Source organism: Rosa rugosa, chromosome 7 (assembly GCF_958449725.1).
Source record: "Rosa rugosa chromosome 7, drRosRugo1.1, whole genome shotgun sequence".
Lineage (NCBI taxonomy): Eukaryota > Viridiplantae > Streptophyta > Magnoliopsida > Rosales > Rosaceae > Rosa > Rosa rugosa.
Genome location: NC_084826.1, coordinates 25,376,956 through 25,399,495, shown reverse-complemented (window position 1 = coordinate 25,399,495; position 22,540 = coordinate 25,376,956). Strand labels below are relative to the sequence as shown.

Sequence of the window (22,540 nt, the reverse complement as noted above, 5' to 3'; positions counted from 1 at the left end):
TATATATATATATATATATATATATATATATATATATATACAGATCTTATCCAGAGCGGAGCTCCGCTTTGAAATTAACGTGTGAAGTTCGAGTTTTGGGTCACTTTTTGGTCGCATATCCACATCTCGACCGTTCAGTTTTTAGGTACTACTGTGTAGATCATCTCTGCAAATTTTCAGTCAAATTGATTATCGTTAAGGTATCTAACTCACTTAAACCAATGGATGGACTGAATCTGTCAACATGAACCGTACTAGCTTTAAGGAAGTTATCAATGTCTTAACGATCATCATTTTGGCTGAAAATTTGCAGAGATGATCTATACACTAGTACCTAAAAACTGAACGGTCGAGATGTGGATGTGCGACCGAAAAGTGACCCAAAACTCGAACTTCACACCGTTAATTTCAAAGCGGAGCTCCGCTCTGAATAGGATCTGTATATATATATATATATATATATATATATGAACACATTTGTGCCCTTGTCAATTAATTGCTTTGCATTCTCATCTTGTGTTGTGTTCTTTGTACAATTGAAAGGCCAAGAAGACTCTTAACCTTCAAATTTCAAGCTCTGCAATTGATTTTGTCCAGTAAAGCTTGGCCTTCTTCTATATTTTTCAGTGTTAGGAAATCTAATAGAATTGACCAGACAATGATGCTTAAAAAAACAAGTGGAAGCAGAGAAAACTGAACCTAAACAACAAGTAAGAGCATCTTTCTTTTTGATTATTCAAGATTTTTGTTTTTTTTGGCAATGAGATTATTTAAGATTAATTGAAGGCATAAATGGTGGGTGGCGTGTACAAAAGCTGTCTTTTGTTCCTCTTTTAGCGTTGAAATAGCTGCTAGCTTCCTTGAAATTAGCTTCCAAGATGTTTATTTTTTCGAATGAATGAAAGAGGTAGTGTTCATTCAAGTCACAAGTGAATTGAGGTGAATCAGGTGATGATGGAGAAACTTGACTCTTTGATGCAAAAAGTATAGCAGCTTGGGAAAATAATAGAGAAATTCAAGCATATGCTAGCTATTATGGACTGATAAAAGTTATGCAGTGCATGAATATACCAAACTACCAATACATCAAGTAGACATAGTTCGATATAAAGATAGAGTTAATTTAATACAGAAGTAGACTAATTTAATATAAAAGTAGAGTAGTTACATACTAATTCAATATCAGTCGAGTTGTATATCCACTGTTTGGCATAGCATGCTAGGTTTTTTTTTTTTTTCCTTGGCATGAAAATAGTATGCTAGTTAAAACCCTCCATATTAAAATCTTACACTCAAAATACCGTATTGTCATTCTGCTAAACACGCTAAGCTTGCGGCATGTCTTTTTGGAGCTCGGTGGCCTTACACCAAAACATAACTAACTATATGTGGCCTTACATAACTAACTATAATCCAAACATTATACAGGTCCAAACTATCAGCTTCAAAACAGTGATGTTTCATATTGATAAAATTTAGAAATATACCAATAAGGGTGTAAAGTAATTTGCCCAATTACATCCCAAGGAAAAAATCAATGGCAAAATTTAAACCCAACTCAACTAGCTATACATAATTACAAGTGATACCTTGTTTATATATTCTAATCTATTTAAGGAAGAGTAAATACTCTAACATTGCAAGAGCATAATCGACGACAAATCTAGTTGCATCTCTTGAAGACCAATCATCGATCTCGTTGCAACGCACTTTTTCCACCACTATTCTTATCATTACCAGCAAAGCTATCACCACAGAGGCATAACCATAGTCAACCGCAAAAGTAAGCCAAAATTTGACGATGGTTGTAATACCATTAATATTCTGCTTCACCAAAAATGTCAGCATGGAGAAGGCAAAATCATTGTTATCCCCAACCCTTACTATAACCACAAAAGTTGCCAACACCACACAGGTACATTGCATCATTTGAGCTGAGATTCTAACTTCACCAACAGATCTAAATATGGCACTGTTATTGATCTTCAGTAGTGCTGTTTTTGGACAGTGGAAAGCGACTTGAAATTTTTCCTGTTCATAAGACAATAATCATCAACTGAGAATGACAGTAGTGACCAGTTACCTACTGCATACATATACTTGTATGGATACAAATTTCATACACACATAACTTGAGCTATGTGTAATGTGTGTGGAGATATAGTATGTATGCATGTGTATTTGCATACTTGTTTCTCTTCTAATGCTCTCAATAAGATCTTTTAAATTTTCATTGCAATTATTTACTAACCTGGACCAACTTCATAACAGCATTCAGCTGCTCAGCAGAGAATCTATGAATTTCCGGTCCTTCTGTGGCCATGCCATCACCAGTCCCTTTGGCTGAACTTCCAACAGGCGTGCACTCCAGGACAACTGCAACAGTCATGCTAACTGATCCAATAAAAATCCCGAGTAACCATAGTGGCACAATGCTAGCAACCACTCCCAAGAACTCAACTATGACAACTTCGAAGGCCAAAGTGCAAATCATGAATCCTACCAATATCCAGTTGTCAAATGTGTTTATCATCTCTATTTCATGCCTATTCATCTGAATCATCTCATTAATCATCTGACAAGACAAAAACAAAGAAAAAACATGTATGATTCATATGTGGAATTTCAGTGTTAGAGTTACTGTATTCTACTACATGCTATCAATTCACCACAATCTAAATAATATATAACTGAAACAAGATTCTCTGTCCCCAATGATTATATGCATGTGTCTAGATATATACACACATATATACAAGAAATCAAATTTTGATTAGTACTGAAGTATCAAATGAACCCTGTGGCGGATGCAGTAGAGAACTAGCGTTTCCTTTTACCAGTTAAAGTTACCTTGCAAAACACTATTGAGTTGAATATCACAGTGTCAAGAACAGCAATTGCATCTCGACTAGTAAGTCCTAGTAGCTGCGTCCCATAGAAATTGAGAACTCCAAGGACAGTCAGTTGATAGATACTCTGGCCAATGATATTCCTCCAAATGCCCCTGGTGACGAAGCTTGTACCCTTCAAAAACTGGGGCATTTGTATAAGTGAGCATGCACCAACAGTGTACATATTCAGGTTGACCCAAAGTAATTGCACAGTAGTAAGGGGAACGTTTCCTGAAAGTGGTGTGTAATTTATCACGGTTTGTGTCTTTTCATAATAAATATAAGTGTCACATGGAAGAAAATTAGACAGACGTCCCAACATACCTGAAACACGTCCAGAAACAGCATTGATCACCAGAGCAACTACGTTAATTGCTAACTGGAACTGCATAAAATTTTGGATGTTTATGTATGCACGATTCCATCTGGCCACACTTGCTGCAGTTCTAAAATTGTGATCCAATTTGATAACATCAGAACGTCCTCTGGCAACCTGTATATATTAACCATCAATTGGCTACTTAAAATTCGGAAGAACAAGTAATCAAGAAGCGGAGACAAAGAATAGAGAAACAGAATAGAGAACCAGAGAAAGCAAGACTTTTCAATGAAAATCGACTTTAGTTCAGATGCCATGCCAACAACAGCATGCGGTCAACTTTTCCTTTTTATATTAACTTCCCCATGAAATGGTTAAGAATGATACTAAGTTGATAATGATGAGAAATTAATCCATCTTTTATTTACACATGGTGGGATGTTGAAAGTTACGCCATCAAGCAAATTTGAGAAACTAAGTCTGACAAATTTAAAGACATCAGCATGAAATCTAACAAGTTTCAAACTATGTAAAAAGATATGGAAATGAAGGAAAAGAAAGAGAAAAAAAATGTAACTAGAGAAAAATGCTACAGGATTGTATCCAAAATAGAAGTGCTACAGGATTGAAGAAGAAAAGACCCAATATGGCAGAATTAATAAATAAGTAGGACAGGAAAGACTTAAGAATGCAATAAGTAGACAAGTAGCTGAGACACAAACCTGGGTTCCTGCTATACCCATAGCAAGTTCATTGTTTGCCACCAAATTTTGACCTGACCCAATATCATGGTCACGTTTGATAGATGCAAGCTCATCTTTGTCAAACTGTAGTATTGCTGCTCTTTGAACCTTAACAGCAACTTCAACTGAACCCTGAAAAAAAAAAAAAAAGACAATCATCGTCACATAGTACTATAGTTGTAAACTTGCAGTCTAATTTGATAAGACAAAGCCCTTAACTGAGAATGACAATATAATAGGCTATATACCCACCTACATACATATATAGACACACAGAAAAATATTCCTACCTACATAGCTTAACCTGCATATGTGTATGAACATCCACAGATTCTACTACACACATAATTTATACAGAGTTGCATTTTGATAAGGTTCTCAAGTAATTTGTTAGATAGATTTGGACAACTCTTGATGAATCTCAGTTGTATATATATGAAAAACCACAAGGACCTCATAGGACCTTCCAAAATGATTTTTATGTGTACACAAGGAACTGAAATTGGAGACATGGAAAAGTCTGAACAGTTAACAATGTTGACATCAATAAAAGTATCTAGAGTAAGAGTTGAGTTGTTCCCTATCTAAGCATCGCTTGTGAACTGAACTAGCATCTTGTTAAGCCTATTGTGGGTGAAAATTGATCAGGCTAGTTATGAACTGAACGCTGGGGTCGCATTTTATCTACTTGGCACTCTTATTTCATATGAGAAAGCAACAAACCCACAATCATGCATGTAACTAATCAACATTCTAACCCCATTGATCACAGTTTCCTGGAATCTAAACTAACGCATGTCGTCCAATGCAATTCAACATCTAATCGAAACTAGCTAGTAGAATAATACAATTCGTACGGATCAAATCTGATTGATCCCTTGTGAAAGTTATGAAGAATCATCTGAAACTGACATACCATAGTTAACTATAGGGTTAAACTCATTTGACATCTTTGGACTTTACACTTACAATTGTTTGTGCCCCTGATCATCTATGGCCTTATACTTTCCAAATTGATCAAAACCATCAGTCAAGTAATTCATCAGTTTCTTTTCATGAATTGCTGACTTGACGAGTCCACTTGGGCTAATTTTTAACTTTGACGATGTAATTAAATAGTGTGTTTCTTGGGTGATGCCATGCAACCCAAGAAATTGAAGGATTAGATCATAGTTGGCTATGATCAGGCACGGAACCAAGGGGGTGCTGGGATTTGTTGCAGCACCCCCCATTCTTTTTAGAGAAAAAAAAAATATCTTAGATATATTGACTGTACAGAAGCAAGTGAATGCATGAAGATAGAGGGAAGATTAGAGAAAAGCATGACAAAAACAACTATATATGAGTAAATGCATGCTAATACAAAAATATTAAAGGATTGAAAAGAAAATATATATTAAAAGATTGGTACAAGCAAAGCCCAGGTACTGTACTTCCTCAAATGACAAAACATGTACTTTGAAAAACTTTGACCCAATCACAAAGAAAATCAAAAGAAGCTAAGCTGCAAGTCACAAACTACAACAGAAAAATCAATCAAACTGAAATTTCTGATAAATCTTGATGCTACCAGCATCGATGCCCTGGGTACGGAGTAGATGTAGAAGATAAAGGAATAGTTTTGCAGCATGAAGCCATTGATATCATACGGACTCATCGAAGTGAAAGTACGACGAATAAGCTTTATATGAACTTAGGAAAACTTGACAGCATCATAAGGTAAAAAATTAGCGCCCCTCAATTTAAATTTCTGGTTCCGTCCCTAGCTATGATTGATCAAATTGGAGAGTAGAAGCAAAAATGTATAAATTAAGAGTTTGGGGCACAAATGAAGTTTTGTGTAAAGTAAAATGAATTTAGCTCTTAATTATATAAGTTCATTTGAAGTGATAGTTAAGCACGAAATCAATGCTGTAACCAAATTCAACAACAGGTCTCTGAAGACACCATTTCTAGTTTTCTACTACTGTAAAGCCCAAAGCTAGCTCTCCCTAACATTTCCAAGAAGAATAACAAATATACATCAAACTGCAAAAGAAAAAGTGAAAGTGAGAGAGAGAGAAAGAGAGAGAGACCTGTATCTCAGCCCTGGCCTGGTTTGCCAGATCAACGACACCACGGAACCTTCTAGAACGGAGAAGAGCGGCTGCTTTCCTCCATTTAAGTCGAGAATCCCAGGAAAGGTGCTTCTGCTCAGCTTCCAAGTGTTTTTTCAAGTAGTAGTTCTCCATTTCTGCAAAGCTCGCATGCAGGAGAGTACCCAGGCCAGGAGATTCACATTTGGTTCCTCCTATTCACTAAATGAGGAAATGGACGTGATTCCCTACATGCACCCCCAAACATCCCTACATGCACCTCCCAAGCATCCCTACATGCACCGCGTTTTTTTTTAGTCCTCCATTATTACTGTTCTTCGTCGCTACGTTGGCGAAAGTGATACCACATACAATTCTTTATTTTTAGGTTTTTTTTTGCACATTTACTAACAAATGCATAAACTCATAATCAGTAACTCCCAAGTCTGCAATTTTTTTTAAAAAAAAACTAAAGTAGAATTGAGATTTTCGATATGTTGAGCGTATAATAGTATTCCTATTTAAGATAGGAACATTATGTAGTTGTAGCTTGTAGGCAGAGATAAACAGGCACTGACCTTCGGATCATTATTGATCATGTTAAACAGGATCCGAAGAGTGAACAAGTAGGTTAATCTGATGTGATGAGACTTATAAAGTTATAATTAATTGGTTTACGGAAGCTTAATTTGTAAAATTTATAATTATGGGCAATATGATAATGCAATGTGGCAATAAAGACCTAATTTCTGTCCTAAGTGAGAAAATGCCCGTGTGTTTCTTTCTTCTTTTGGGTATCGAGTACTTCAGAGCTAACTTCGGGATAGTTGGAAACTGACTGGATCTACAATAAGGGTTGAACTAACACACGGCAAAGTGCAAAGGCATCCTCCCAACCCCGATTTTGTTAACACCAACTTCAACGGTTTGGCTACAAACTAAAAAGCAGAGCCGCGACTGGTTTTGTGATCCCCCTGCTTGCTGGTGTTGCAAAAATAGGCTTCAATGATTTCCTGATTACACAAGCAGAGTTCAGAGTCTTCTCCAAGCAATATTCAGTGGGGCCTCCAGAAACTCGGAACACTCCAGGATTCTAGTAAACAGCATCTATCAATGGCAGTTTGGCAACTCCCTGGATACTTAAAAAGATTGTCACTGATATCAAAGAGACATTGCAGCTGGCTTTGACGAAATTTTTCACACATACTTAAGAGGCTAATTCCACAACGGGTAGTTTCATCAAGATTGGACACTCAATCGGTCCTCACTCTTCTTGGAATAGAGGAACTCCTACTACTCAAAATCCCCTGGGTCCAAAACCAAAAAGAGAAAAAAAAAAAAAAAAATACCCTTGAAAAAGTTCCAGGGATTCTACATTTAAAACCCTGCCCAAGTGGCAAGTGACATGAGTTGAGCCTGGAATAAGTCGTGTTCGGTCCTTCCAAAGCAACCAAAAAATGATGGCATCTTTATGGTCTAAGTACATTACCTACCTAAATTCTTTAGTTACATCAAATGATAGTGATCGATTTGACGATTCCTGTCTATGACTCTGGTTTTGCAACAAATGATTCAAGCTTCTGTAGCCAGTTCACATATTGCCCTTGTTCTTTTTTGTGTAGGTGGTGCAAGAGGAAGTTAGTAAGCTCTTCTCCAATACCCTTGGCCACTAGATATTCCTTGAGTGCAAGATGTAATTTGATATCCACATAGCTGCCACAGATAATAGAGACAGAATATAATACATTAGAGTACGAAAACAATTATAAATTGAAGTTACATTATTCAAAGAAGGAAAGCAAACATATTATTTGGTAGATCAATACCATTTTATGTGATACAAACAAGAAGGTGGATGTGCATAGGAAAGTCCCATCAAACAATTTAAGCATGCAAGTCTTTTGGTACAGCCACCAAAAATCCGTTATTCATACTATAATAACCCCAGGGGATAAAAAAAAACAGGAAGACCAGATAAAATTGGAAAAGCTAGAGCAATGTCGCAATACAGTAGCATTGCATAAGCCCTTTCACCTTAATAATGGCAGCAAGGTAACAAAATTATATCTCTATCGCACAAAACTTCCTCCCCTGCTCCCTTAATGCTGTCAAAAATCCTCTTCTTTCATTCTAGCACCACTCAAAAGTCAAAACACAGCCATCACACATCTCCATAAACACCCTTCTTTTCTCCCTCAAAGCTTGGGCTGCTGGTTGCTCCAACTCCACCCCAAAAAGCTCATGACAATCAAACAAACATGCAACATCAAAAGCATAGCTAATTCTAAGGTAACTCCACTACATAAGAATTGCACTCCAATATTTGGAGTGGCCCAACTTTCTTAGAGGTTAGCTAAATCTTTTTCCTCAAATAAACTGAAAATTTATCATCTTCGGTGATCTTCTTGAAGTGGCAATGTTTTACATGAGCAACATAAGCATCTCCTCCTTCATAATGTGTGCTTCTTGAAGTAGCGAAACAAAATACCACAGATACTGCAGCTTCTACGCACAATCAACCTTAAAGGATCCTTTTCCCTGCAATTGACTTGGCTCTCATAGGCAAATTCAGTGTGAAGAAGAATCATGTGCACATTTTTCATATAATTCTGGTAATGCATTGCAACAATTTACCACTACTATTTATTGACTACTAGTTTAGCCATGGTCTTGTGGTTGGCAAGTGCTACAGTATTGCAATTGCTTCCGAACTTCCTCACCAACTTCCACCCATTAGTTCCTAAGCACTTTGCAACTCTATCATGAAAATTAGACGTATGAACTCAATATAAAGTTATAAACAGACCACCAACGATTCAGTCACATGTGATTCTCCTTTATACAAGGAAAGGAGAAAAAGAATACTGTAAAGCAACATGGAACAATGCCATAAACAAAACAGAACTCATGTCCCATTTTTTGTCTAAAGACCTATGAAGTCCATGCAATGAAAACCCTAGTTGAAGAAGGAATTGGTAATGGTGTGTACATTCCAGTAATTAATAAGATATATTGATATACTCTACATCTCTTCTTTGCCTAAAATATTTTTCTTTTCAATAAGAACACACTTTTGTTAAAAGAGAAAACAAAGCAAAACATAGGGGACAAGATGTCAACTGACAATGTTGGCTGAAAGATCTAGGCTCCAAAGTAAGAAAGCATCAAGTAAAACAACAGATGAAGTCAAATAACTAGACCCATTACCAATCCAATCATTAAGAATAGAATAGTATGGAAAGAACTATGTCTGAAATCTGAGGAAATAGATGCCCAAAGATGAAGTATTAGTCACAGAATTCTCGAAAATTCTCTTATTTCTGTGATTCTGTCCATCCAAATAACCCAAAATACAGCAATTACAGCGCATCTGCCCAACAACTCATATTAGACTCACTAAAGACCCTTTTCCATATAACTAATGCAACTGGACATTGTAAACACAAACTTTTATCTATTAGCCACCACTTCCCAAGTTTAATGTTTAGCCAAAATGTCATCCTAAAATCATTAGCATGTGCCTCCAAAGTAATTTAGTTTGCAGCGGGTCTCTAGAATGGACTGGTAGCTAATAACAAACCATCAATCATACTCAGGGCCGCTCCTGAGATTTGAGAGGCCTGGTGCAAAATTATAATTGAGGCCTTATACAAAAAAAAATTCAAAATTTTTTCTCAAAGAAGCGAAAATTGAAAAAGGAAAAGAAAATTTTCAATTGATGCCTTATTAATTTCAGACTTAAATGAACATAAATTGCAAAAAAAAAAAAAAAACGTATTATGATCAAATTGATAAATACAAAAAAAATTTACAACTTTTTGTTCTCTCAAAAGAGCAAAAACTGAAAAAGGAGAAGAAACCGTACAGAGGAGTTGCTAGATTTTGAACAGAGACCTAAAGTGTGGAAACAAGGAGCCTTAACCAATCAAACTACAGCACAGTTTAGTATAATTAACATGTTTGTTTATATATAAATATATACATGCTTTACTGATCGGAGGCCTCCCGGATCAGAGGCCTGGTGCAGCTACACCACTGGTGCTGCCTTAGTGCCGGGCCTGATATACCAACATGTAAGATATAAAATAAATAAAAATATGAAAAACTCTACTAACAAAGTCAGTGGAATACTGTTTGCAGAACTGTAGCTGCATATCTTAATGTCTTCTTGGGTTTCTTTTTATTGGCTTATTTCAGTGACTGAGATGATATTCCTTCTATATGGGATTTAGTTGTGGGTCTTTAGGATTGGTCTTCTTTTACTATTTTCTCAAACTGAGTGCAGTTGCTGTCTAGGGTCTTTGTTTTTGCTTTTAGCTCATTTTCTTAGGTTACTGGATTTCTTATCCAGTGTTCCATGCATTCTCTCTATGAAACAGATGTCTGTTTCCTATCAGAAACATAATTAACATTATATTCATTTCAAGGGATAGATTTGATTTTATAAGGGATTATTGGGAATATATCTTCTTATAGATAGATGGGCTAACTATAATTCTGCTAGACTCTTCTTACTTTTGGCTTTCTACTTCTCTTCAGAACTGCAGGGTACTCTAATAGCAACCAAAAGAGGTATTTCCAGCATTTCCTGCAATAAACATGGGCTAACTACAATTCTGCCAGACTCCTCTTACTTTTGGCTTTCTACTTCTCTTCAGAACTGCAGGGTACTCTAATAGCAACCAAAAGAGGTATTTCCAGCGTTTCCTGCAATAAACATGGGCTTCAACATCCATCACAGTATGCTTGCAGGGCTATGCTTCATCATGCAACTGACTACATCAGAAACTTTTTAGAAAGGATGTCATACCAAATCACTAACAGGGCTTTGATTCTGTCATAAATAGAGGGCTAACTACCAAGTCTGCTAGACTCTTCACTTCTTATTTTTTGCTTTCTAGTTCTATTAAAAACATCAGTGTTAACTCCACTAGCAACCACAAGGGGTTTTAGTGTTTCCTATAAGAAGCATGGGCTTGAACATCCATCAAAGTATGCCTTTGTGGCTATGCCTCACCATGCAGCTGACCAAACCACTATGCCGCAACGCCCTTGTCATCTTTAAAAAGTTCCACCAAAAGATCCACTCACAAACAATTAGACTTAAAATTAACTTACGATCATCCATACCATATATGCCCAACAATAGCAACAAGATAAGTTTAGATTTTGTTGCGGTAAGAAGAATTCATATGTTGACATTATGCAAGATGAAAACTGATATCCATTTGCAATTTATCTGGTAACCGTAAGCACGCTGATCAAGCTGTATATAGAAGGAAGAGAAGAACTAGTGATCTAGAGTCCATTCATGCTCATCAATCTACCTTTTAGGAAGAGAGAGCAGCGACCACCCCAATTGCTCAGAGCCTCAGAGACATAATAGGTCAACAGCTAAATTTTCTCCAATGATCCATGTATCTTACTACAGAAAACAACCAAAATGCTGGACTATCACAAGTTTCAGCAGACAGAAACAATGAAAAAGCCACCCCTCTATATGTTGAGGCACTTTGTTGTTAACGCCACATATCCATGCCATTCTAGCAACCCTTTTGTTTTCCTTTTTTTTTGTTCTTTCTTTTGGCTTTATGTTTACAGAGAACTGAAAATAATTGGCAAGAAGCAAAAGTTTCTGGCCACCAACCCCCGCCCCAAAAGAAGTGATACAACAGTTTATCTTCACCATCTGTTGAAGTTGATATACAGTAAATGCATATCTGACTAACCTGAATGAGGGACCCCTATAGACCGAAGGGCCAATTCGAGCTGGTGATTGAATATAATAGAATTCCCAGATTGCAAACGAAGAACCAATACCGTCTTGCTCAAATATCTCACAGTCAAACTGCAGTATAGAGCTCAACCCAGGCTTCTTCACGCATACCTTCATCACAACATCCCTTGGATACAAATACTCCTCTCTGTCAGTGGTATCAGAAAAGGGACCCAACATAGCTGAAACAGCAACCTCTCCACCAGACTCCAATTTTCTCCTCAAAACCACATCTTTGGACTGCGGTGAATCCCATTCCACCACAAAATCTCCCAATGAACTGCTTCTGCTTGTCTGTACCAATTAATTCAATATCAAATCATAAACATTCTCCATTAAGAAAATAATGCATAGGCATGCAATCACATAAACCCTATACATATTCATGGTTATTCATTGAATCACTAGCATGTGCTCTTACACTATCAGTTACTAATGAGGAACAGATACCCATTTGTTACTTACACGTTAAAGCGAAATAACAAGCAAATTTTTAGTTGAACAAATTCTGATTTTCTTGGGTGTCGAACGAAACGTAAAATGAATATGAAGAGGGAGAGGGAGAGTACCGGATAATGGTTAGAGGAAAGCTCATGTTGAATTTCAGACTGGAGGAGCTTGACCAAGTTCAGATCCTGAACAGCTTTGCATCCCTTCCGTACTAAATTGCCCACCTTCCGCATTTTCCCTCTACTTACAACCCTGATGGAGAATCAGTAGAGAACTGTCGTTTTTGTTTTTTTTGGCCAACTACGTAGAATTTATATCACTTGTTCATTGAATTATGTTCTAGTTCCGTACTTTAGTCACTCAATTTTAAAAACATCACTTTGGTCACTCAATTATCACTCAATCTCGGTTGACGTAGAATTATTCTTAGGATTTTTGAATAGGACTTGCTACTTTAGCCTCCCTGTTACAAGATTAATGTAAATGGTGGAGAAGGAAGCTAATCGATGATGATCCAGTAGGTTAAGAACTTCTATGAAATGGCTAAGGAGATTGTTTGTGAGAAATTTAGAGGTGATGGAAGTGGTTGTGATAAAATAAAGGGTCGAGAAAGTTTTTCTTGGTTTTGTAAAAGTGTTTCTCTATTTCAAAAAAAAAAAAAAAAACTTTGAGGAAAAATCTTTTGAGTTTTCGTTGTCTTGCGAGTTGTTTCGATTTCAAAAGAAAAGGATTTAAGAAAGAAGTTTCAAATCACCTGTGACGCCTAATCCCAAACCATCACATGATTACCTTTTCATAACTAGCAACAAAAAACCCATGCTAATGTTTTGTCATCTTCGATCATGGGGCAATGCTTTGTTTATTCAGCTTTTTTCCTCTGATGAATATGCTTCCGCAAGTGATTGTTGACATGGAATTTCATGATACACTTATTAACACAAAAACACGTATGATAATTAAATCAATCCATAATTAACACTCACGTGTATTTGAATATTTTCCATCAATTTTGTACTAATCACAAATACTCCTACATCTACACAAAACATTTCATCAATTTTCATCGCCTCAGCATAAGCATTTTCACAACTCTATCCATATGAATTGCCACATTGCTGAACATTAGACATTCTATTTTCATTTGCATTGCCATCTTGCTAAACGTTTTGAGACCTTGTCCATTTGCACTACACCTTGCTGAATAGTTTGTGAACCCTGTCCTCTTTCATTATCATATACACTTACCTTACCCTACCCTACATTTAAATCATTAGCATTTGCACTTGCAACAACACACAATACTTTCAAATTTATAATCAAATAAAAATTAAAATACTAACAGCTTGAGAGGTACTTCCTTATTAATTGATTGCACTTGTCACAAGTCCTCATGTTACACCATTTCTTTCCACATTTTCTACTAGTAATCTTTCTAGTGGTTCTAGCAGCTAGTCGTCACCTTAACAACAACAAAAAAAATTATTAATAAGGTCATGTTCAAATTTAAAATTTTTGATTTTTAAATTGACAAATGCATAATAAAGAGTACACCTAGTTCCTTGTTTCTTTAGAATTTTCGCCTACCAAGTTTCCTAGTATATTTCAGAGGCATGATAGAATTGTCAATTACTTCGCTGCAACGAGATCAGATTTGAAGCCGAAAGCCACCATTGTCTCGCCTCTAAGCAAAACCGCCCGAAAGCAAGTCCTAATTGAATACCCATAGAATTTTAAAGTATAAAAAAATCTCATCAAACAAAATTTTGAACTCAATTCCTAGATTTAAAGTGGGTATTGTCAGACTTAAATTTTGTTTAGTGTTCCATATCTTTGTTTGGGCTTTTGCCTCTATTCTATTGCTACCAAAAAAAAAAAAATCTAGAAAAGAAAGAAAAAAGAAAAGCAAATTGTTCCCAAAAAAAAAAACAAAGGGGGAAAGGGTAGCAGTCAGTCTGCACTGGGATTTAAAAGGCGTTAGGGCTTTGAGCTCTTAAACCCTTTTCCCTCTCTTTCAGAATTGAGAGCTAAATGCTATGGCGACCGATCAAAATATGAGTAGCTGGACCGATCTCCTCCACTCCTCCACCAAGCTTCTCGAACAAGCCGCTCCCTCCGCTCAGTTTCCCCCTCTTCAGGTTTCTCCTCCTCTCCTTTTTCATCTCTTCACTTTTTCCGTTTGCTAAATTCAGCTCCACCAGAAACTGAATGCTAGGTTTTCAGCTTAGGCATTGTTCGATTGACTCTTTAGGTTGTTCTTATCTCTCTCTGTTTACAGACAAGTCCATGTTTATTCGTTTGGATTTTGCTTCACTTGCGCTAGTTGAGCAAACAGAGATCTAGGCCATCTCTGAATTCATTTTCTGTTTGGTGTTTCAGAGAAATTTGGACCAGTTGGAAACATTATCTAAGAAGCTCAAGGCGAAAACTCTTCGAAATGAGGCTCCTCAACAATCCATTGCTGCCACGAGGTACTGTCTCAAAATATATTATGCTTCTCAAATTTACGCTCTTATGTTATTGATAATTTTACCTTTACTTCATCGGGTTGCTCACAAAACATACAAAACTAGTAAATTGGAACTTTGAATTGCTTTGAGGTTCAGACCTGCCTTAAATATTGGAAGTTGCGTTTCTGCTATTCATTTTTAGGAAGTATATGTGTTCACTTATCCATATCAATACATTGCAGGCTTCTTGCTCGTGAGGGATTAAACGCAGAGCAGCTTGCACGGGACCTCAAGTCTTTTGAATTGAAGGTAATCATACTTATATGTTCCCTTCTTTGTATAGACGTCCAGCCTCAAAACAGTTGATTAGTCACTTTGCATCCTGCATTTTAAAACCTTGCCCATTCTCAACTCTCAAGACATTATTGTGACGAACAAATACGTTATGAGAGAAGAACAAATTAATCGAGCCATGTTCTTCCTAAAGGATTTCGTCATACAACTATATTATGAGAATCTCCATATGAATGATAACAGAAAGAGGCATTTATACTTTGTTTCCAATAATATCAGCTTAGTTGTAACTTGTAAATCATGCTTCTCTCGGTTTTCGGATCAACTCAATCAAGTTCAAATTCTAACTTTAATTGCTTTACTTTTACATAATCTTTCTTTTCTGTTATTTTCTGGGTCTCTATATCTTTAGTGAACAATTGTTTCTTAGGGTCTGAAATGCGTTACTCTTTCTTTACCTTTCACACTAATTATTTTTGGCGATCTGTTCCTTTCTTTATACACTCGAAGACAACATTTGAGGATGTTTTTCCTGCCGAAGCAACGAGCATTGAAGACTATCTGCAGCAGGTAAATTTTTAACTATAAACTTTTTAATGATGATGTGATCAGATTACTATGTGCTTCTCTCATTATTTTAATAGTTTGTCCTCTTTGATCTGCTGAAAGATGATTTTACATCATTGCTAGCTTTAAGCTGTGTAGTATAACATGATTGAAGGAAGGGGCTACCGTTAGACACGTTACAGTTTACTAGAAGGATTTCTCTTTTGACTTTCCATATAGATATTACAGAAAGCTCTAAATTTTATGATGTGGGATAATTTAGCTGACTTTTATTCGTAATCTAGTAACATTTTCCTCTTCAATGCCAAACTGCATGCATCTTCATCTACCTCCAAGAATAAAGGCCTCTATTCTATTTCTGAATGTATGCACGTCTAGCTTTAGGGGATCTATTGCTCCTTTGTAGAGTAGTGGTTGACTATGTTAGAACAGATTGAGTTTATGATTTCTTTTCATAATTTTGTTTCTATATCTATGTATCGTGCTGTCAGAGTGAGGGTTCTAAAATTGGATGAAGTTTTGTAAACATGATCATACGAGCTGCTTTATTTTGCATATCGTACAATGCCTTTAGAGGCATGCTTTTGACGTCTATATTGATTAATGAGCAAATGTCCTGATAAGTGGAATAATTTGTGTTATGCGTACCTTAAAATGCTTTTATCCACTTTTCAGCTGCATGCGTGTAGCACTTCATTGTGATTGATAATGTTACCTTGACCATATTGTATATAATTCTTCTTTTCTCCTTAGGTCCATGAAATGGCAATGGTCTCAGCTGTTCAAGAAGCTCAGAAGGATAACCTTAGAAGCTTTAATGATCATATGTTAAAAGTTTTGGAGGTTAGTGTACTCAATGGTCTTGTTGTGATGCCATTATGACTGGATTTTACTGTGTATAGATTTATACTATTCTGTGTATGATCATTCTCATTACCTATATAATATGCATTGCTATCCTTGGAGTAGCATATGAATTTCCCTCATCATGTTTATTATTTGTAATTTTTTATTTTATTTTTATGGATGACATCAAATCTGATTTAGTGTCAAAGGGTATTCCTGTGACCTTTATTATTGTTAAAAAAAAAAAATTACATAGAGAAGGAAAAAGTTAATGGAGATGATGGTGTTTGAAAATCATAGTTGAGCTTATGATTTCATTCTATTTTCAACATTCATTGTTGGTGAAAATTGATATTTGGCAGGAGGATTGGCAGATGGAAAAACGTGATTTCCTTCAAAGCTTAAGCCAGATTTCAACATTACCCAGGACTAATGTGACTTATACTGTCAGCGGTGGTAGTCGTCCTGGTCAAGTAGCATCCATTGCTTCCAGCCCTCATGTTTCATCTGGTCCATCTAGCATGGAGCTTGTACCCCTAGATAGCAAGCCCATCCTTGAGAGAAAAGCCTCTGTTTATGCGGAAGTTGTAAAGAATCTCAACAATGCAAGGCAGCGCAGTTTACCTTTTAAGGTGAGCTTGTTTCTTTTTAGCTTAAGAAAATTCTGTCATGCTGAGAGACTTCTGTGATCATCAGCTGGAACAGTTTTGAACCCTTATCTGTGGGCTTTTCTGGGTATGAAAGAAAAGGGGAAAAAAAATAATTCAATTGGCTGTTTTAAATTGTAATCACAGCGTAAAAGAAAATGCTGTGCTCTTGATCCAACTGCCAGCACATGCATACTGTATGTGAGATATGTGCTGGTTTCTAATGTCACCCACCTTTTGTTTGGTGGCTTTGGCCTTTTGCTGTATTTTCTTTGGCAATAGTCATTTTGTAGAAAGGGGATGCTACAAGACTGAATTTAGATATACTTATGAAATGATTGTGTTTATTTGTACTTTCCGTAGCCCGCTACAGCTTTCAAGGGTGCGTATGAAAGTTTGGGCCTTCATGCATCTGGAGGAAAATCAGTGAACATGCAGAAGATATGGCACCTTCTTCAGGTAACTTCTAATCATCCACTTATTTTATAAAATGTAAAATGTATGATTTCTTCTGAGCTGGCGACTTTTATGTGTATAAGATAAGCAGCTTTTGACTATATCAATCTATTGACAGACGTTGCTGAGTGAAGATATAACCATACAACGAAGTGTTTCAAAAAAGATGTCATTAGTTATTGGTGCAAGGCGCCACCTGGAATGGGGGCATGAAAAATACATCATGGATACAATTCAAAGTCACCCTGCACAGGTAGAGAATTTGTTTTGTATGCTAATTGCCTAATTCATAAAAAAATTTGCTAAAATGAGTTCCCTTCACAATGGTTATGTGCTATCTTATTGGCCTATCAACGTTGTGTCTCTGTTTCTTGGATTTACTAATCTTTAATGTTTACTTTTTCCTTACAAAGTTTACTTCTGCAAGAAGTACCTTATTTTCTTTGTACTCTTTGGGCACAACTTAATTGTCATCTCTCCATCTCCATGCAGGCTGCTCTTGGAGGGGTTGTTGGAAATTTACAAAGAATTCGAGCCTTCCTTCGGGTTTGTAATCATGTTTAAACGTTGAGAACATGCTTGTTGTTACATGTTATGGTATCCTTCCAGATCTTTTATCTTGCAACTCAGTTCTATTTTGTTTCTTTGCAGATTCGTTTAAGAGATTATGGAGTTCTAGATTTTGATGCAGTCGATTCGCGGAGGCAGCCTCCTGTTGATACCACTTGGCAGCAGGTCTTTACTTCTTAATCTTTTACATTTCTGAAGCTACATGCTCTAGATTCTCGTCTTACAAGTTTCAAAGTAAATGTTATATGGGATGGACAATCTCTTAGAAACTTTTTACCTTCTGGACCACCAGGCTATCTTAATGGAGCGATTCATTCAATTCATAGCTGTGTTCTTTCTTGGTTTGTTGTTTTTCTGTCTTTCTTTCTCAAGATTGTTTGGGCTCCTTTTAATTTTTAAATTTTCTTTTTGTTTTGCTGAGGGAGATCTGACAATTAATTTATTCATACCTTCTTTATAAGATGGAGAAGGAGTAAGCAGTAGATTTTTGTATTTGGGTATTTTGATAACTAGTTATATAAGCAAGTGTAAAGCAGAAAAATAGTATTTTAACAGAACATGCCACTGGTCTAAATTTCCGCTGCGAATTTCGTTTCTGTCCCCATATTTCTTCAGTACAATGTGTTGTTCAACAATTTGTTCCTCTTGTAGTACATTATCAGGGAACTGAGTAACCTCTTCTATATGTGGCAGATCTACTTTTGCATGAGAACTGGCTATTATGATGAAGCAAGGTCCGTTGCTTTGTCATCTCGTGCTTCAAACCACTTTGCTCCTCTGGTAAATATTTTTTCCCTAATTTCCATATGCATAAACTATCATATATGGAATAGCCTTAGTCAATACTTCAGTTTTGGACAGCTCACGGAGTGGATTAATACTGGAGGCATGGTGCCTGCCGAGATTGCAACTGCGGCATCTGAGGAATGTGAAAAAATTCTAAGAATTGGTGATCGTGCTGGTCGACCTGCATATGACAAGAAAAAGTTGTTACTGTATGCTCTCATATCTGGTTCTCGTAGGCAAATCGACCGCCTGCTACGTGATCTACCAACTCTTTTCAACACTATAGAGGATTTCTTGTGGTTCAAATTGTCAGCTGTAAGAGACTGCCCAGTTGGAGCTACATCCATTGTTATGAATGAGAGCTTGGTACCATACACGTTGGAAGATTTGCAGGCTTACTTAAATAAATTTGACCCATCATATTACACAAAAAACGGAAAGGACCCTCTGGTATATCCATACATTCTGCTTTTAAGCATCCAGTTGATACCAGCTGTTGTATACTTGTCTCAAGAATCTGGAGACGAGGGATACAACATTGATGCTGCCCACATATCAATTGTGTTAGCAGACCATGGGGTCCTTTCTGAAGGTGCTGGAGCTGGACAAAAGATGGGAGTGATGGATGCTTATGCAGAGGCATCTAGCATCATCAGGCAGTATGGATCTGCATATTTACGTGTTGGTAATCTATCAATGGCATTAGAATATTACGCACAGGCTGCTGCTGCAGTTGGTGGTGGCCATTTGTCATGGTCTGGAAGAGGTAATGTGGATCAGCAAAGGCAAAGAAATTTGATGCTGAAGCAACTACTTACAGAGCTATTGTTGCGGGATGGTGGGGTATATCTTTTACTTGGTTCAAGAGGTGCTGGCGAAGAAGGTGAACTGAGACGATTTTTGATTGATGTAAAAGCAAGACAACAATTTCTGCTTGAAGCCGCTCACCATTGTCAGGAAACTGGGTTGTATGAAAAAGTAATGCTTCTTTCCCTGACCTCCATGCTTTCAAAATTTTCAGAAGCTGTATTAAAGTCTTAGATCTTTAATGGTCTGAAAAGGGAATATATTCTTCCACTCAAGTATGGCTTTTGGTGCCTTTTCCGTCGGAAAAAGGTGCTAGTAATACTGGGGTTGTGTTATGGTCATGTTTTGACCTTTTGGGCTCCATTGAGTTTAAACATGACTACAAATTGGACATCTTGTTTGAGCAAACATTTGGACCCCATTGATATATTTATTTTTTTCGTTGGGGAGGGTTACAATCAAGTGTAAAATATTTCTTGGGAGCTCTATAATTACCTCAAAAACCCCAATTAGATTTGCGGTGGAACGCTTAGTATATTGAATACTTTTAATCCTTGACACTTTGTTGTTATAGTTTTGATGTTTCATGTATGGTTCCCTCTCATCTTCTTGCTGTCATTAATAACTATTCTCCTAGATGCACTAATCCTGTTCTCCTCTCATTTTATCCAGTCCATAGAAATTCAGAAACGAATAGGGGCATTCTCAATGGCATTGGATACCATTAACAAGTGCCTCTCAGAAGCAATTTGTGCCTTGTCACGTGGCAGATCGGATGGGGAGAGTCGAACTGCTGGTCTCATTCATTCCGGAAATGAGATCTTGGAGATGGACAAATATTCATCTGAAGTCAGGTATGTTGACACTACCATCTTCTTTTTACTTATTTATTTACTTTTTGCCTTGATGTTAGCTATATTGAAGTTTAAATAATGTTTAAACAATGCCTAAATATTGTGAGATGCTTGCTATATGAAGAATGGACAGACCTTCCCACAGAGGATGTCTGGTAATCTATTATTAGACTGTAGAGAGAATTGTATGAATCACTAATCATAAGTAAAACCCTATTTGAATAACTGAGTTAGCATTAGAGCTTCCCTTGGCACTTTCATAGAGTTAGCAATGTGTTAGCAGTAACTGTCCAGAATGTTGCAGTGTTTACATGGTCATGCTTATTTTGCACAGTATGTGCATTTCGGTTTTTGGATGATTTTTCGATTCTTACGACCTTTCTCGGATTATATCGCATTGGTAATGGATTTTCACTGCTTAATGTGTATCCAATTTAGCTGATGAAAGTCATTTGAATGTACCCTTCAGTCCTCAAGAGAGGGAGAGTGTTTTAGAGCAGCAGACTGTTTTAAGACAACTTGAGGCCATACTGTCAGTACATAAGTTGGCAAGACTAGGTCATTATGTTGATGCTTTGAGGGAGGTTGCCAAACTTCAATTCCTTCCTTTAGATCCTCGAACACCAGATACTACCACTGATGTGTTCAAGAACTTGAGTCCCCATGTCCAAGTTTGTGTTCCAGACCTCTTGAAAGTTGCACTGACTTGTCTGGACAACATGGTGGATTCTGATGGATCACTCCGAGCCTTGAGGGCTAAGGTATGCTTTAAAAATTAGTTTCATCATTTATCATTTTATGTACCTTATTTGCATGTCCCATGTATGTTTGACCTTTCTCTCTCTCTCTCTCTCTCTCTCTCTCTCTCTCTCTCTCTCTCTCTCTCTCTTTTTAAGCAATTTATTTTACTTGATGGGTGTATTTCATAGATATCAAGCAAATTCAGTCCCAATTCTGGGCTTTTACCATGTGAAAGTTGAGGTTTGATGTTATAATGTGATTCTAGCTCTGTTATATGCTTGGTCAGTAAGCCATCACTGTTATCGAGCTGTTGACTAATATCTTGCCAGCTTGAGCTATGGCTTGGATTTGATCTGCCATGGTTTCTGATTCCCCTCTCCCTATCTTCTATTGGATAAGCCTTTCATTTGAAGGTGCCTTAATAATGGAAAAAGAGTAGCTGCTGCCTTTAGTTTTCTATTTTATTTGATTTTATTTATTTATTTTTGTCTTTTGGGAGTTGGCCATTCATAGTAACAAACTTGTAATGTCGTCTGAGCGGAAGTTGATCTATGGTATGTGTTTATGATTGATGAGCCATTTGGTTTTTGCAGATTGCTAGCTTCATTGCAAATAATTCCAATAGAAATTGGCCATGTGATTTGTACGAAAAACTTGCCCGGAGCTTGTGATTTGTGAAGGCAGGACTTCCAGAAGATTAGCTCTCTCCTGTTTGTTTTGTTTGACAAAGAAATGAGATGCATGTTGAACTGAATCTTGCTTCTGAACTGAATTGTTTTATAGGCATAATTATACAATTTAAGCATCTAAATTACCTTTATCATCTAGCTAGGGTGTCTCATTTGTTTTTCTTTTCAGAAGGTGAAATAGTCAGTTGTGAGTGCCTTAAATGTTGTAAGTTGGCAGTTGGTCACAACTCACAACTCGACCAAATATAGCAAGATAGCTGATTAGGGTGATGAGTAGTTAATCTACTTGCAGGCTAGCTGGGTGAATTATAATTTCAATGACATTTTTAATTTTTGAAAAAGAACACATGGCAGTGAATTTTAACATAGATAATTTCATCTCTCGACAAAATGTTTCACATTTTTAGATTTATTTGAAATTGTCGAGCTTGCAACCTTATCTCTCGGTGGCAGGACCTAGCTTGGCAAACAATTTGGCAAGCTGCTATTAAGAACACAGTCCCCAGGCAACTCCTTTCCCTAGCTTGGTGCTACTGTCCTTGTAGGCATCTTCTATCCAAAGTCGGCCAAGTCATAGGTGTG

General features: G+C 36.8%; 3 protein-coding genes across 3 annotated transcripts; 1 reads left to right on the top strand and 2 right to left on the bottom strand.

The window, feature by feature from the left end:
* Positions 1–1,436: 1,436 nt before the first annotated feature.
* LOC133721736 (calcium-transporting ATPase 5, plasma membrane-type-like) lies at positions 1,437–6,255 on the bottom strand. Its single transcript, XM_062148427.1, has 6 exons — positions 6,029–6,255; positions 3,933–4,085; positions 3,216–3,384; positions 2,851–3,122; positions 2,252–2,575; positions 1,437–2,031 (listed from the first exon to the last, which is right to left on the bottom strand). Exons 1-6 carry the CDS (start codon positions 6,182–6,184, stop codon positions 1,609–1,611), a joined length of 1,497 nt encoding a protein of 498 aa, XP_062004411.1. The 5' UTR covers positions 6,185–6,255; the 3' UTR covers positions 1,437–1,608.
* A 1,109-nt stretch (positions 6,256–7,364) lies between these two features.
* On the bottom strand, positions 7,365–12,556 carry LOC133723986 (uncharacterized). The gene is made up of 3 exons (XM_062150855.1): positions 12,374–12,556; positions 11,758–12,098; positions 7,365–7,741 (listed from the first exon to the last, which is right to left on the bottom strand). The coding sequence occupies exons 1-3, from the start codon at positions 12,485–12,487 to the stop codon at positions 7,573–7,575; spliced, it is 624 nt and encodes a 207-aa protein (XP_062006839.1). The 5' UTR covers positions 12,488–12,556; the 3' UTR covers positions 7,365–7,572.
* Positions 12,557–14,185: 1,629 nt separating this feature from the next.
* Positions 14,186–22,096, top strand: LOC133721255 (nuclear pore complex protein NUP93A-like). The gene is made up of 15 exons (XM_062147821.1): positions 14,186–14,389; positions 14,631–14,722; positions 14,944–15,010; positions 15,506–15,565; positions 16,316–16,405; positions 16,771–17,040; positions 17,419–17,514; positions 17,630–17,764; positions 18,004–18,057; positions 18,163–18,246; positions 18,775–18,861; positions 18,943–19,845; positions 20,347–20,528; positions 20,998–21,289; positions 21,863–22,096. Exons 1-15 carry the CDS (start codon positions 14,288–14,290, stop codon positions 21,938–21,940), a joined length of 2,592 nt encoding a protein of 863 aa, XP_062003805.1. The 5' UTR covers positions 14,186–14,287; the 3' UTR covers positions 21,941–22,096.
* Positions 22,097–22,540: the final 444 nt, after the last annotated feature.

Excerpts from the sequence above, each read along its gene's own strand:
- LOC133723986 (XM_062150855.1), bottom strand. The coding sequence starts at position 12,487 with ATGCGGAAGGTGGGCAATTTAGTACGGAAGGGATGCAAAGCTGTTCAG. Across the intron at positions 12,099-12,373 it reads TTTCCTCTAACCATTATCCG|ACAAGCAGAAGCAGTTCATT; the intron begins GTACTCTCCCTC and ends TAATTGGTACAG. Across the intron at positions 7,742-11,757 it reads TATAGGGGTCCCTCATTCAG|CTATGTGGATATCAAATTAC; the intron begins GTTAGTCAGATA and ends TATCTGTGGCAG.
- LOC133721736 (XM_062148427.1), bottom strand. The coding sequence starts at position 6,184 with ATGGAGAACTACTACTTGAAAAAACACTTGGAAGCTGAGCAGAAGCAC. Across the intron at positions 4,086-6,028 it reads AGGCCAGGGCTGAGATACAG|GGTTCAGTTGAAGTTGCTGT; the intron begins GTCTCTCTCTCT and ends TTTTTTTTTCAG. Across the intron at positions 3,123-3,215 it reads TGTTTCTGGACGTGTTTCAG|GAAACGTTCCCCTTACTACT; the intron begins GTATGTTGGGAC and ends CACCACTTTCAG.
- LOC133721255 (XM_062147821.1), top strand. The coding sequence starts at position 14,288 with ATGGCGACCGATCAAAATATGAGTAGCTGGACCGATCTCCTCCACTCC. Across the intron at positions 15,011-15,505 it reads TCAAGTCTTTTGAATTGAAG|ACAACATTTGAGGATGTTTT; the intron begins GTAATCATACTT and ends ATACACTCGAAG. Across the intron at positions 18,247-18,774 it reads TTGATACCACTTGGCAGCAG|ATCTACTTTTGCATGAGAAC; the intron begins GTCTTTACTTCT and ends TATATGTGGCAG.